We start from the raw sequence: 16,268 nt of genomic DNA on the forward strand, positions 1-16,268 counted from the left end.
CTGAATGATGGACACATGAGGTGTCATTTCACTATTCTCCCTATTTTTGGTATGACTGAAAATTTCTACAATAAAGAAAAATTAGGAGGTACTATCTCCAGGGGAGGTAACATATGGTAAGAATTGGAAACATATGACCCCCACGGGTTTCAGATAAGGGATTATGAAGCTGTAGTTCTTCCTAAACATCAGAAAACGTCTGAGGCTTCTGTGTTTCAAGAACTTTTCATTTCCACTAAGTCTACAGTATTATCCCACAACCAGGCTAACTGCATGAACTGACAGTAAAATGATGATTTAAAAAAAAGAGTAGCTTTGAAAATAAATCTGAGTCTAACTTTTGTCATGTCACAAATGTCTACTGTTGATCACAAGTATGCTTCAGCAAGAATGCGTGCAAGGCTGATGAAAATTCCATCTCTGATACTAACACAACTAAAATATTGTAAAAGCAGACCAATATTTTCTGATCCTAAGAACACAAACTTGATTCTTTATTCTTTTTGTTTGAAAAGGTGTTACCAGCAACCAGCTCTAAGACCAGTTTCTGTTGTTGTCTTCAGAATATTACAATAAATAATTGCCACTACAATGCTCCAAAACTGGACAGGCCCAAAGCAAATGCTTCCACTTCAATCCTCATGAAGAGAACCCCTACCAGTGATATAAAACAAATAATATATATTAACATATATTGTAGCACAGTTCTATAATTTTTTTTTAATAACCCATAAAACACTCAATTTAGAAAATTTCCCCATCAGTTCTTCTAAGAATACAACCGGACAATTTATAACAAGGGTTGACTTGGGAGTATTAATCTTCCTGAAATCAGGATATCTGATTCCAGATGTTAAGTGTTCTTGAAGTTCTTCTTGAATTCTTCTTTACCCCTATAATGGCTTCTCTCGGATGAAAAAGGTTGTTTTTAATTGTTCAAATAAAGGTCTCAATGCTATTTTAAGCTGTTTATGTTCTGGTTGTATCCTAAATATGTGTGTATTTGTTACACATATTCATGTGAATGTGTAAATATATATACATATCACAATACCATGTCATATAGTCCCATATTATTGTTCTTCTGTTAAATAAATTGCATACTGTACAATATAAATGATCTGCTTCTATCAGAGGTTTAAGCTGTTTCCAGTTTTTTAATTACAAATGAAGATGTGATTAAATTTCTTTCTCATAAATCTTTATGTCCATCTCTGACTACTTCCTTTAAATAAATTCTTAAATGTGGCCTTGACAAGTCAAAGAGTGTGAACACTTTTAAGAATCTTGACAAATATCACCAAATTGGCCCTCCAGAGAGGGCGTACCAATTAACACTCAAATTAATAATGTATACGTACATCCACTTTATCCAAAGCTTGACATTATGATTCTTTTTTAATCTTTGCCAATTTGATGGGGGAAGGTAACAACATATATTTTAATTTGTATCTCTTGTTAACAAGTACGAATGAAAATTTTTTTCATGTTTCTTGGCTATTTGTAATTCATTTCTTATAAATTTCATTTTCATTGTTTTCCATATTTTTCTATGGAGAAATGCCTCTTTTGCCTGTTGGATTATAAAATCTTTTTGTATATAAGAATATTAACTTTTATCTGTCATATATGCTTCAAATATTGCTCCCAATTAGTCAAATATCTTTTTGCTCTGTTTCTGTTGTGTTTTATAATACAGAATTTATTTTTCATTTTTATGTGGTCACTCTAGAAACCAGTGTAGCAAGTAATTAGAGATTTGGACTTTGAAGTAAGAAACCGGATTACAAACCTGGCTTAACCACTTATCAGATGTGTCACCATGGAAAAACTATACTTAATTTCTCTGAGATTCAGTTTTCTTATCTGTAAAATATGGATACTGCCACATATTACAGAGTTGTTATGAGGATTACATTCATTCATTCATTCATTCATAGTTTCCCACCAAGTCTGCCAGGCAAATAATAAGCATTCATTAATCCCAGCTGTTACTATTACCATGAATAGATATTTTAATTTTTGACAGCAGTTTTCAAATTTAAGTGTACATAAAAATCACCTAAGACCCTTGTTTTAAAAACAATTAGATCCCTAGGCTTCATTCCCAGAGGTTTTGATCATACAAGTCCAGTACGGGGCCCTAAAGCATGCACTTCTAATAAACATCCTCAGGTGATTCCGACGCAGGCGGTCCAGGAATACGGCTTAAAAAATACCTGTTTATGGATTCTGCCTTTGACAATAAACTTGGAATACACTTTCTTACCTCAGAGTTAAATAAGTACTGACCTATATTTCTCCTATATTATTATGGGTCCTTTCAAAAATATTTGATCCATCTAAAATATATTTTATTATACAGTCGGCTAATTGTCTCATAACCATCTGTTGAATAATCACACCTTCCCTCTCTGATGTGAAAAACATCTCTACCACTAGGAAACCACTGTAGTTTCCATTACTTTACCATACGCTTGGATAACTGGTAAGGAAAATCCCCTTGTTACTTTTTATCTTTCAAAATTTTCTTGCCCATAATTTCACCTGTTTGATTTGCCAAACAATTGTTTTCTGTACTCAATAAATACTGACTTAATGGAGGCAGTGGACTTAACAAATAGAAATTAACTTCATAGTAATTTTTCCAAAGTCTCATTGGGATTTTGCTTGGAATTACATTAAAAATTGGAAATTGGGCTTCCCTGGTGGCACAGTGATTGAGAGTCCGCCTGCTAATGCAGGGGACACAGGTTCGTGCCCCGGTCTGGGAAGATCCAACATGCCGCGGAGCGGCTAGGCCCATGAGCCATGGCCACTGAGCCTGCGCGTCCGGAGCCTGTGCTCCACAACAGGAGAGGCCGCAGCAGTGGGAGGCCTGGGTACCGCAAAAAAAAAAAAAAAGTTAGTCTACTACTTTAGTAAATGCTTCTTGGTGATGATTTTAAAAAGAAAAAAAAATTTCCATATCAATTCACTTGTAAAAAAGAAAATGGAAACCCAATCACAAAGAAAATATTCAACATTGGTAAAGTGAAGCCAAACATACCTATAAGTTCAGGCGGGTTTCTTTCATTAAACCGCTCACATAGACGAATAAATGTCTCGGTATTCTCCGTTGTAGGGCATTCGCCATGTCTAGTAATACAAAAACATTTTTTTTTAAGAAGAGATTACAAATTTCAGCAGAAGATTTAAATATTAAGGAATCTTAATACATGACTTACCCTTTACACTGAAGTTTTATATATTTGATTCCTTCTTTTTCTATGTCATTTCTGTCATAGAATCTTGAAGTATTTGTCAGGTCCACCAACAAGCCCATTTTAACCTTAAAAAAGAATGAAAGAAAAAAGGACAGATTTACTGGTAACTGAATTTGTACCGAATCGAACTGACTAAATGGCAGTATTCCAGGCCAGTTCATTCAACTACACTAAGGGAGATTTTAGGTTCACTCTGCCAATGAACTAATAATAATGAAAGTATCACTTATCCAAGTCTTATTCAAGACATAGAACTTAAGCACTAAATAAAATAAATTAACCCCCAAACTAATGATGAAACAAGAACATAAGCAAAACAGACTCCACTTCAACATTACAAAAGTGTACCTAAAAAAGCAAACACTGATGTAGTTTTCTGCATCTGTCACTCCACCTATGATTTACTAGACAAGAAGCCAGAACAGGGATATCATCTATCTGAAACACACCCCAACCAAAGCTCCAGGCACACAATAACCCAGCACTCCGAGCAGTCATTACTACAGCACATGTTACGCAGTTAAATTCTCAAGTGAGTACACAGGGCAAAAAGTGTGTACAGTCAAAATTCCCTTGTAAATCCCTTAAATAATCAATAAAGAATAGTACACATGGCCGTATTTGTGCATCTCATTGAAGACTTACTCCCATTCCTCAGCCAGTTTTTCTTCCTGTATTGGAACAAAAATCATTATTTCTTCTGTTGAGCAGTAACTGAAGTAGTTGGCTTGTGTTAGGGGGCCACAGGTTTGAAAAATCTTGAACAACCAGAATCATATTCAGCCTTGAAATATATGCACACTGGAACTGAGCCAAGTAAAAGAACAGTTAATCCAAACATCTTCCACCTCATTCTGAAGTATATACTCTCTGAGAAGAATGGCAAGAGAAACAACCTGTACTTTTTAAACTGTTATTTTTCTCTCTTTTGTCGTTACTGCTTTTATTGAGCACCTATTGTTGCGTTTGCCTAAAGGAGACTGGTCTACATAAGAATTCAACTCCGGGCTTCCCTCGTGGCGCAGTGGTTGAGAGTCTGCCTGCCGATGCAGGGGACACGGGTTCGAGCCCTGGTCCGGGAAGATCCCACATGCCGCGGAGCAACTAAGCCCATGCGCCACAACTACTGAGCCTGCGCTCTAGAGCCTGCAAGCCACAACTACTGAGCCCGTATGCCACAACTACTGAAGGCCGCGTGCCTAGAGCCTGTGCTCCGCAACGAGAGAAGCCACTGCAATGAGAAGCCCACGTACCACAACAAAGAGTAGCCCCCGCTCGCCACAGCTAGAGAAAGCCCACGCACAGCAACAAAGACCCAATTCATCCCAAAATAAATAAATAAATAAATAAATTTAAAAAAAATAAAAAGCCACCTGTAGAACAAGAAAGGGATAAAGTATGTTAAATCAATATCAAAAATGTTTTGTTTCGGGCTTCCCCGGCGGCGCAGTGGTTGAGAGTCCGCCTGCCAATGCAGTGGACACGGGTTCGTACCCCAGTCCGGGAAGATCCCACATGCTGTGGAGCAGCTGGGCCCGTGAGCTATGGCCGCTGAGCCTGTGCATCCGGAGCCTGTGCTCCGCAACGGGAGAGGCCACAACAGTGAGAGGCCCACGTACCGCAAAAAAAAAAAAAAAAAAAGTTTTGTTTCTTACCTTCAGACTCTTCAGATAATTTGAAAGCATACTGGGATGGAACCGATTTTCTTCAGCAACTTGACTGTCATATCTTGGTCCTAACATTGTCTTCAGAGGTAAAAATCTTCCTAAATAACATGAAGATAGGTAATAATTTTCAATAATGAAAATGTTCCAGGTTAAAACTCTATAATTAGCAATTCTCAAAATCACTTTCTAACAATGTTTTAAATGGAATTTAAAAGAGTATTCATGAAATACTCTCAACCTACACTATATTTTCAAAAGGCACTCCTTGGAACTTTTTAAGACAACATAAATTCTAGATATTGATAATCAAATATAATAGCAAAAGAAAAAATTACCAGTGAATGGAACTTCCACAAAGACTAAGTTCTAAACCACTATATTTAAAAGTTATTGCCTTAAAAAAACTAGAAAACTGATAATGAAGTAAATTAAATCAATTCTTTGAAATTCCTATCATACTCTTTTAATATGAAATTGGAACTTTCTCCATCTTATAAGTTTATCCTACATCTCAGGAGAAGGATCATGCTGAGGAGCATACTGACCAAAATCACACTCCAAATGTATCAGTGATTCTAATTTCAGCAAAACTGACTGACTTTTGGCCTTTTTTTTTCCTGAATCACCGTATAAACACAGGGGAAGTCATCTTTTAAAATCACCTATTTTAGCTGATTTATATTATAAAATCAGTAAGAATAAATATCTACCTAAAACAATATCTAAGTGAAGTCTTAACATCTGTCCAGAGGCTTTAAACAAAATTCATAAAAAGATCATTTTTTTCTATTTTTATTTTCTACAAAACCAATCAAGATCACCAGTAACCTCCATGTTGCTAAGTCCAATGGTCAACTCTCAGTTCTCAAATAACTGATCATTTTTTAATTCAAGAGGGAGCTCTTGAATCGCTTTTTTCACGTGGCTTCCAGGATACTACATCCTCCTGTTTTCCTCCCCTCTCTCTGGCCTCTCCTTCTCAGCCTGCTTTACTGGCTCCTCTTTATCTCCCTGGCCCCTCTATGTTTTGTCCCAGGGCTCTGTCCTTGCACCTCCTTTCTAACTACATTCACTACCTTGGTGTCTCATCAAGTCTCACAGCTTTAAAAGCCATCGGTGTGTAGGGCTTCCCTGATGGCGCAGTGGTTGAGAGTCCACCTGCCGATGCAGGGGACACGGGTTCGTGCCCCGGTCCGGGAAGATCCCACATGCCGCGAAGCGGCTGGGCCCGTGAGCCATGGCCGCTGAGCCTGCGTGTCCGGAGCCTGTGCTCCGCAACGGGACAGGCCACAGCAGTGAGAGGCCCGCGTACCACAAAAAAAGAAAAAAAAAAGCCATAGGTGTGCTAATGACGGACAAAGTGTATCTCCAGGCCAAACCTCTCCCTTAACTCTAGAATCAAATATCAAACTGCCTACCTGACTTAGTCTCTACTTGATGTCTAAAAGACATCTGAGACTTGATATCCAAATCTGAACTCTCAATCTTCAAACTCCTCTCATGGTCTTCCCCATCTCAGCAAATGGTAACACCATTTTTTTAGTAGCTCAGGCCAAAACCTTTGGCGTTATCCTTGACCCCTCCCTTTCTTACACACACCACACCCAATCCATCAGCAAATCCTATCAGATCTCTCTTCAGAATATATCCAGGATCTCACCACTTCTCACCACTTCTACCATCATCTCACCTAGATTATTATGCTTCATTTAGTTTATTTAACAAATATTTAATGAGTGCCTATTATGTTCTAGGTGCACAGACTATATAAGTGAAAAGAAAAAACAAACATAAAAATCCCTGCCCTCATGAAGCCTATATTCTATTAGGTAAAGATAAACCACAAACAATGAACATAATAAATAATAATGGTACATTAGAAGTTTCATCCCACTAGACCTCTCTCCTTCTCACTGTCGTCTCAGAGGTCCGATTCTCTTTCCTCTACACACCCTTAACCTCCGTGCTCCTCCCCAGCTGCTCAGTCACACTCTCCTGAGAAAAAGCCAGACCTCGATAAACCCAACGACCTGACTGATTTCTTTGGGCCTCCACCTACACAGCTCAAGGCTCCTAGAGAAAATCTCAGAGCACAGCAGAAGGGTGACAATATAAATCATAATCATCAGTCTCAAAGGCAATCCTATGTTTCACATCTTTTCCTCATTCATAAAATATACCAAGCTCCCCTACCCCCTTCTCAACTGATGGCTTTGTATTATAGCGTACTGAAAAGAAAAAGTAGAAAGAAGCAACTTTATATGTCTAACACATACCAAACAATGTTTAAAACATTTTACATAGATTTATTCATTTACTCCTAACATAAACATATGTAACATTATTATCCCCATTTTACAGATGAGGAAACCGAGGCAAGAGAGATTAAGTAACTTGCCCATTGTCACACTTCTAGTAAATGAGAGAACAGTGATCCAAACCCAGGTGATCTGGACGTAGGGTCCATGAAAATAACTGCTATTCAACAATGTCTCTCCACCACCAGGTAGAAACTTGCCTCACCTTTGCAGTTATAAACCTTTCTGTATCTGAGTCCATTTACTCTTTCATCCCCTGTCCTTACTCCCATTAAAGGCAAATCCCCTCCCTTCTGCTCTGGATTCTTTCCATTTTGCACTCACAAGGACCATCAATCAACTCTTCCTCCCTTCCATGTTGCTACCAACTTTTCTAGTATCTTAACATCTCACAGCATCTCATACATCTGGCAACTCCTTCCTTCTTGAAAAATTCTCTTGGCTTCCATATCACCATACTCCTTTAGTTTCTACCACCCACCTAACACCACCCCCAATTTCTAGTCATTCTTTCTCAACTCCTTTGTTCCCTCTACCCAATTTCTTTTGTTTTCTTTTTCTTTTTTTTAGTTGCAGCACACAGGATCTTTGTTGTGGCACACAGGATCTTTGTTGCGGCACACGGGATCTTTAGCTGTGGCATGCGAACTCTTAGTTGCGGCATGTGGGATCTAGTTCCCTGACCAGGGATCAAACACGGGGCCCCTGCACTGGGAGCATGGAGTCTTAGCCACTGGACCACCAGGGAAGTCCCTACCCAACTTCTAAAGGGCAGGTTTTGGTAAGGGGGGGTTCCATCCTGGGCCTTGTCTTCTACTCTTTCTACATTCTCTGCCTGAAAGGTCTTTTCCACTGCCATGGCAGAAACAATGTTATCTGTTCATCAAACTCCATTTATTTTCCTCTTTCGTGGCACGCAGGAAGACTACATTTCTCAGCTTCTCTTGTAATTTGGTGAGGGTCATATGACTGGACTCTGACCAACGGGATATGGGCAGGAGTGAGATATAACACCACCCCAAGAGCACCCACTCCTGCTCTTCCCCTTCCATGGCAACCCTGCAGGTCATATGTTTAAGAGGACCACATCACAAGATGGGAAGAGCCCAGAGAGTCACCACTTGTAGAAAAGTTGCCCAGGAAAGCTGCATGAAACACAATGCATTGTGATATGAGCAAGAAATAAACATAGTATGTTGACTGGAACCCTTGAGTTTGGGGAGTTGTTTGTCAGAGAAACTAGCATTACTTACCCTGACTAATCAAATACCATGTCTTTAAATATTGTCTTTATGCCGATGATCCTTAAATGTACATCTCCAACTCAAACTTGTTTGAATTCCAAACCATATATCCAACTGTGTACTCAACATATCTACCTGAGCAATCAGGATCTTTTTTTTTTTTTAACATCTTTATTGGAGTATAATTGCTTTACAATGGTGTGTTAGTTTCTGCTGTATAACAAAGTGATTCAGCTAGTATACATATATCCCCATATCCCCTCCCTCTTGTGGCTCCCTCCCACCCTCCCGATCCCCCCGGTCTAGGTAGTCACAAAGCACCAAGCTGATCTCCCTGTGCTATGCAGCTGCTTCCCACTAGCTATCTATTTTACATTTGGTAGTGTATATATGTCAATGCTGCTCTGTCACTTCGTCCCAGCTTGCCCTTCCCCCTCCCCGTGTCCTCAAGTCCATTCTCTACATCTGCGCCTTTATTCCTGTCCTGCCCCTAAGTTCATCAGAACCTTTTTTTTTTTTTAGATTCCATATATATGTGTTAGCATATGGTATTTGCTTTTCTCTTTCTGACTTACTTCCCTCTGTATGACAGACTCTAGGTCCATCCACCTTACTACAAATAACTCAATTTTGTTTCTTTTTATGGCTGAGTAACATTCCATTGTATATATGGGCCACATCTTCTTTATCCATTCATCTGCTGATGGACACATAGCTTGCTTCCGTGTCCTGGCTATTGTAAAGACTGCTGCAATGAACATTGTGGAACATGTCTCTTTTTGAATTATGGTTTTGTCAGGGTATATGCCCAGTAGTGGGACTGCTGGGTCATATGGTAGTTCTATTTTTAGTTTTTTAAGGAACATCCATACTGTTCTCCATAGTGGCTGTATCAATTTACATTCCCACCAACAGTGCAAGAGGGTTCCCTTTTCTCCACACCCTCTCCAGCATTTAAGCAATCAGGATTTTAATACTTCTTCCAACCTGCTTTACCCCTCAATAAGCCCTAATGGTACCAATCATCCCACTGCATAAGCAGAAACTTGGGACTAAGTTTTGACTCTCTTTATCTCATTCTAAATCCAGCACCAAGTCCCGTCTATTTTCCCTCTTTAATATCTCTCAAATCAGCCTACTACTCTTCGACTCTACTTCTAAACCGTCACCATTATCTTTCACTTGAACTACCATGACAAGTTCCTAACTAACCTCCCCACTTTCACCCTTGTCTCTTTCATTAAACACAGCGCAATCAAAGTAAGCTTCTTTAAACTGAAGTCAAATCATCTGACCCCAATGCTTAAGAAATGACAATGGTTTGCCAGTGCACTGTGAAAGTATATAAATATTAAAACCCCTTATCACACCGTAAGCTTATACGATCTGGCTCATACTCTCCACCCTCACATCCATATCCTCACTTTCAGTCTGAAATCTCTCCACCATCATCCTATCCCAACAGAAGACCTTCAAAAAAACAAAAAAACAGGACTTCCCTGGTGGCGCAGTGGTTGAGAGTCCGCCTGCCGATGCAGGGGACACGGGTTCGTGCCCTGGTCCGGGAAGATCCCACATACCGCGGAGCAGCTGGGCCCATGAGCCATGGCCGCTGAGCCTGCGCATCCACAGCCTGTGCTCCGCAACGGGAGAGGCCACAATGGTGAGAGGCCCACGTACCGCAAAAAACACAACAAAACAAAACAAAAAAGCAACACTCACACTCTATCTAGCAAACTTCTATTTATTCATGTTAATTCATATATACCTCCCTCTGGGAAGCCTTCCTGTTCCCCTTCTTCTTCCCTAACATCAAGGTTTATTATCTCTCCGAGAAAAAAATAATAATAATAATAATAAAAAGAAAAGAAAAAAAGGTTTATTATCTCTAGTATCCCATAATATTCTATAATAGAGTCATTATTAACCTTGTTAAAACAGAACTGTGTTTAAAAATGATGGTTTGCTACTCACAGAATTGTGTGCTCTTTAAGGTGGGGGACTATATCTTTATCATCTCCCAAGTCCCAAAAACCAGCACAAAGTATATACAAATATTTGCTAAGTAAAATGTCTTCAAAGTCATCACTATTATCATAAGACTGAATCATATTTATAGTCCCCCAGTTAGTTCCCAGGAGGTTCTTTATACATAGTACATACAAAACAATTTTATGTTGAATAATCAGAAGTTTGTTTTCTTCAAAGTGTTCACCTGAAATCTATCACTCAGAAGCAGGAAAAAAGAATTCTTCAGAAATAAAGCTTGGCCCTATCTCCAGGTACTCACTCTCTCACTAGAAGTCTGGTTTAATTAGAGAAGGTGACTTCAGCGTGGGACAAATTACTATTTATAATTAGCACCATCTTCTTTCTGATTCAGAAAAATTATGAACTTCTAGTACTAATAAGATTCCTCCTAATGTTTACAATGAGAAAATTTAAGCAGTCATAACACATTTTCCTAAATATGCAAAATATCAAAGAAATTATACAATAAGCATAAATTACTTTTCTAATCAGAACAAAAAAGAGGAAGAAAATAGCAGGTAGAAACTGGGAATGTGAATGATTCCTTATTTTTCTCTAACGCTTGCAAGAATATAGCTAGCATTTCTTATTCTACCACTATAAAACACTGCCAACCCTACATTATCTAAAATACACAATGTGTCATGAACACTTCTAGGACAGAAATGTTAGAGAGATCAAATTTTAAGGGAAATTCAGAAAGACTTATCAAGAATTTTATGTTGTATTCACCTTACTTTCTAGTAAGGATCACAAAGCCAAGCCAAAGAATTGATTACCAGTAAAGATTCAGTTTTGTTGTCAGGAGACCTGGGGTTCTGTTCAGGGCCCACAACTGCTCAGATTATGTGAGCTTAGTGACTCACTGATCACAGTAATTAAGAGTCTATGTTTTGGGGGTCAAAATACTGTAATACAACAAAAAAGGAAAAACTTTTTATTCCTGACCCTTCATCTCCAGGAGAGGGAGAAAAAAAAAGCACACAACTCTATTTCTTACAGAAGTATTAAGCTGCCTGGAGCTTAGCACCTTATCTGCTGCTGTCCGCCCCCAGTCAGTACCACATTTGCCCCATTCATCTAGGAAAAAGTCAGTATTCTGATATTTGTCATTGCCATCTGCAGATTATATTAAAATTCTGATTTTAAAACTGTTTTCCTAATTCCAAATAAAAAATATTCACTGGGACAAGACCTTCTTTATGATTTTGTTTTTCTCACAAATCAGTGCAGCAGGTAACTAATGAAAGGATCCAGGAAACATGCTCCAGGTTAAAAAAGAAGCTAGACATCTAAGTTTAGAGGTTTCTTCATAACTCCATAGAAAAGGCCACATGTAAAAAGAAAGGATTCAACAGTAAGTTAGAGATGCCAAGGGAAAAAACGTCAAAATGTCTGAAGAGTGAGATGAATTGTAATCAATTCATCTGAAGACAGTACAATGACTATCAAGCACAAGTGAAAATCATATAAAAATGGTTAGAACGTAAAAAAAATTATTCATTTTTGTTAAGGAAAACCATTTCCTCACCCCAAGGCTTGCTCAGATTATCTTTTTTTTTTTAGATTATCTTTTATCCATCATTTATATGGCTTTATTAACTGAGAATTTTATATAAAATGTGAAGAAAAGCTGACAAACTAGAAGAAACAGAAAACCTGAATTAAAAAATGACTAGAGAATCTTCTCTTCCAACAACTTAAAATAACTAGGCTGGGACTTCCCTTGTGGTGCAGTAGTTAAGAATCCGCCTGCCAATGCAGGTGACACGGGTTCGAGCCCTGGTCCGGGAGGATCCCGCATGCCGCAGAGCAACTAGGCCCGTTCACCACAACTACTGAGCCTGTGCTCTGGAGTCCTGGAGCTGCAACTGCTGGGCCCGTGTGCCACAACTGCTAAAGCCCGCACACCTGGAGCCTGTGCTCTGCCACAGGAGAGGCCACCACAATGAGAAGCCCGCATACTGCAAGAAGAATAATTCCCACTAGCCACAACTAGAGAAAGCCCGCGTGCAGCAACGAAGACCCAACGCAGCCAAAAATAAATAAATAAATAAATAAAATTTAAAATAATTAATTAACTAGGCAGACATATTATTGCTGTGTACATAATTAGTAAGTATGCATAGCTCACTACAAAATCCTTTAATTTTGTTTCAAAACACCTTCTAGAAAAAGCATTAAGTTGGAGTTAGTTAAAATTTAAAACTTTAACTCTTCAAAAGAAACTTTTAAGAGAATGAAAAGGCAAACCACAGATGGGAGAAAAGACTTTTAAAAGCATATATTCAACAAAGGATTTGTATTTACAATACATAAAGAACACTAACAACTCAAAAATAAAACAAACAACCAAATTTTAAAAATCAGCAAAAGATTTGGACACTTTGCAAAAGAAGATATGTGAATTGCCAGGAAGCACATGAAAAGATGCTCAACATCAAACCACAGTAAGATAGTACTAAGCACCTATTAGAATGGGTAAAATTAAAAAGACTGATCAAATCAAGTGTTAGAGAGGATGTGGAGCAAACAGATTTCTCATAATTGATGGCGGGAATGCAAAATGTTATGACTTGGAAAAGAGTCTGGCAGTTTTTTAAAAGGTTAAACTTACACCTACCATGTGATGCATTCCTCTCCTAGAGATTTACACAGGGGAAATGAAAGCATATGTCCTACAAAGAACTGCACATGAATATTCATAGCAAGTTAGTATGCAACAGCCAAAAACTGGAAACAACCCAAAGGACCATCAACAAGTGAATGGACAAACCAATTTAAACTGGTGTATCCATAACAGTGGAATACTACTCGGCAGTAAACAGAGATGGGCTATTGATACGTACAAGCACAGCGTGAAAATCTCAAAAAATAATGCTGAGTTAAAGAAGCCAGAGACCTCCCCCCCCCAAAAAGAGTGTGTTTCCATTTATTTTAAAAATTATACAAAATGCAAACTAAATCTATAGTGACAGAAAGCAAATCACTGGTTGCCTGAGGGAGGGAGGGATTACAAAGGGCAGGAGGAAACCTGGAGTGGTGATGATTGTGTTTACTATCTTAATTGTGTTTCACAGGGTGTGTGTGTGCGCCTGTGGTCCAAATGTATCAAACTGTACACTTTCAAACTGTACACCTTAAAGTCTGTTGTGTCAAACTCAAAGATGAAAAAGTCCTCAATTAAGAATCATTTAAAAAACAAAACAAAAACCTCCACTCTCAGTGTGGATGAATTTCACCGCTGGAAACTGCCCCTCCCTTTAGCCTTCCTCTCAAAACCGACACTTGTCCCTTCCCCTTCCGAGAACCCTCAAAGGTTTACAAACTCCTGACTAAGCTTCAAAGTATTATTACCCACTGGGTTCTTGGGTTCTCGGCTCCTGCCACACAGAGCTCCTATCTACCTCCCCGTTCGCAATATTTAGCCTTACTGAAGAGTGAGAAGTGCCCCCACCCCCTCCAGTCCAGGTTCCCAAACACTCATCCACGAAGCTTCATCGGACCGAGCACGTCTCGGTCCTGAAACACCACTACCGAAAAGCTGCGCCCCACTCAGCCCACCCCCGGACCCGCCGGTGCGCGGGGACTCGAACACCCCCCGTCCCGGTTACCTGCCACCGGCTGGCCGCGCCGCGGACAGTTTAGCCACCGCGGGGGAATCTTGTTGTGAGCCATGTCTTGGGGCCGTGCACAACCGTCCCCTCCACCAACTCGCAGCGCCGCCGCCGCCGCCGCCTCCTCGCGCTCCGCTCTGCTCCCGAGGTCGAGGTACCCGAATCCCGGCCGGTGTCCGAACCCCAACAGCCCGGACCCGGTAACGTCAGCACCGTCGCGCCACTTCCATTCGGGCTCAACTCTAAGCGAGCCCACAATGCACCGCTACTTCCGCCCCAAAAGCCCCACCCCCTTCTTTCCGAGGTCAGAGGTAAAGAAAGAGACGCTGGCGGACGGATAGGAAGGAGTTAAGGCCAAGGCGAATGGGAGGGGCGGGTCTTCCCTCGCCCCGCCCCGCCCTGCCCAGACCCAAAGCGCTCTCAGGGCGGCTTTGCACATGCGCAGCTGCCGTAGTATTGGGAACCAGAAGTCGCATTTGTATTCATTTCCCATAGACTGCCGATGGAAACCCCAGAGAGTGAAAGGAAACAAATCCTCTTTCCACACGTAGACTGGTCCGCAGATTCCATAAAGGCATCTGTTTTACTGACGAAGGGGGCCATTCCACCGCCGTCGTAGCTCAAGAACCTGATAGCCCTTTTTCGGCCAAATTTGATGTCCCGGCAGGATCTGCGTTTGATTGGGAATTTGGAAAGTTCTTCCTGACGTGGATTAGGGGAACAAGCTTTAGAGAAATTCTAAGAGCGAGAGATTGGAGCACCAGGAATGAGGAATTTCTCTTTGTGGGAGTACTTCTGGGGATCCATGAAACATATGAAATTAATCTCAAAACATTTTTTATGAGTTTTGTTTGTACACTTCTGGAGCAAAGTTTTATAGCGTATTTGGGAGTCTCAAAATTACCAACTAAAGTGTGTAATTTGCAAAGGCAGGAATTGCCCAGTGGAGCACCACTACCTGACGGTGTTACTTGCCTTACCAAACAAACGGTCTTTCCCTTCCAGTTGAGCAGGGGCGATTGGGAGTGTTTTCTAAACTATGTACTGTAGTAAGACTTTCTGTAGTTAACAGGCTAATTTAGTTAAAGTATTCAATATAAAGCTGGATGCTGGCAAATTAGTTATAATGTAGCAGTTCGGCTTTAACTACCAGTGATGTGTTTGAACTGCAAGAGTGTGAGGTTTGGGAGAATGCATTTTAAACTTACGGGACAGCTCAGCCCCTGAATGCCTGTACCCTCTCAGTAAGATCAGAATTCTCCCTTGAAACAGAGAGGGCCCAATGGCTCTCTCTCTGAGAGAGCCTGAGTTAGGTCACACTCCTGGTCTGTCCTGCCATTATATCTGCTGAGACCTTTTAGTGAAAGTATCACTCCTCTGCTGACAAGACTGTTGCCTTACAAATCAGCAATCTGCCCAAATGATGCCCAATTCTCTTCTCTGCTGGCAGGGGGAAGTTGGTACCAGACCCAGAGTGGTGAAATGTTTGATCCCCCAAATCTCCAAGGATGAAAAAGGTGAGCCTGGTCCTGGAAAAGTATTTCACTTTCCCCTTCTGGGGATGACTCCCCTTGGAGACTGTCCTTCTCACACACTGTGTCCACCTAGGGAGCTCAGTACTAGGCACAGGGAATGCTTCGCAGAGGCTTCATACCACCGATGAGCAGCTGTTATTGGTTGTTAAGGCAGCAGTGTGTGCTTAATTTTTACACCACTATCCAGTTATGCCCTCTTTTTTCTTTTAAAGATTTTTTTTTGATGTGGACCATTTTTAAAGTCTTTATTGAATTTGTTACAATATTGCTTCTGTTTTATGTTTTTGGTTTTTTGGCCGCAAGGCATGTGGGACCTTAGCTCCCCAACCAGGGATCAAACCCGCACCCCCCTGCATTGGAAGGCGAAGTCTTAACCACTGGACCGCCAGGGAAGTCCCCAGTTATGCCCTCTTTATCCTTAGTGCCAACAGACCCAGAGGACTCTGTGGTTCCCTTCTGCCCACCATAAAGGGCAGAGTAGGACAGTGGCATCCAAGTGAGAGGGCAATTTCTCCCATTTCTCCCTACCAGGAATCCTTTGCCTGATGGGTACTTCTGCCAGTATCACTCCTACTCCCACATCTCTGCTA

General features: G+C 40.5%; 1 protein-coding gene across 3 annotated transcripts in view; it reads right to left on the reverse strand.

The window, feature by feature from the left end:
• Nucleotides 1–14,413, reverse strand: part of RNGTT (RNA guanylyltransferase and 5'-phosphatase) — a 250,178-nt gene extending 235,765 nt beyond the window's left edge. For 2 of the 3 annotated variants that reach the window (XM_030859487.3, XM_030859481.3), the window contains exons 1-4: nt 14,141–14,413; nt 4,922–5,031; nt 3,228–3,331; nt 3,050–3,138 (exon numbers count right to left, since the gene is read on the reverse strand). In XM_030859487.3, the coding sequence (XP_030715347.1) occupies nt 3,050–3,138; nt 3,228–3,331; nt 4,922–5,031; nt 14,141–14,204 (367 nt within the window). In that variant the 5' untranslated portion in view covers nt 14,205–14,413. The remainder of the gene's footprint in view (nt 1–3,049; nt 3,139–3,227; nt 3,332–4,921; nt 5,032–14,140) is intronic. The other variant, XM_030859485.3, reaches the window with a different exon arrangement.
• Between the last annotated feature and the right edge of the window lie 1,855 nt (nt 14,414–16,268).

The sequence above is a fragment of the Globicephala melas genome, chromosome 14 (assembly GCF_963455315.2).
Source record: "Globicephala melas chromosome 14, mGloMel1.2, whole genome shotgun sequence".
Lineage (NCBI taxonomy): Eukaryota > Metazoa > Chordata > Mammalia > Artiodactyla > Delphinidae > Globicephala > Globicephala melas.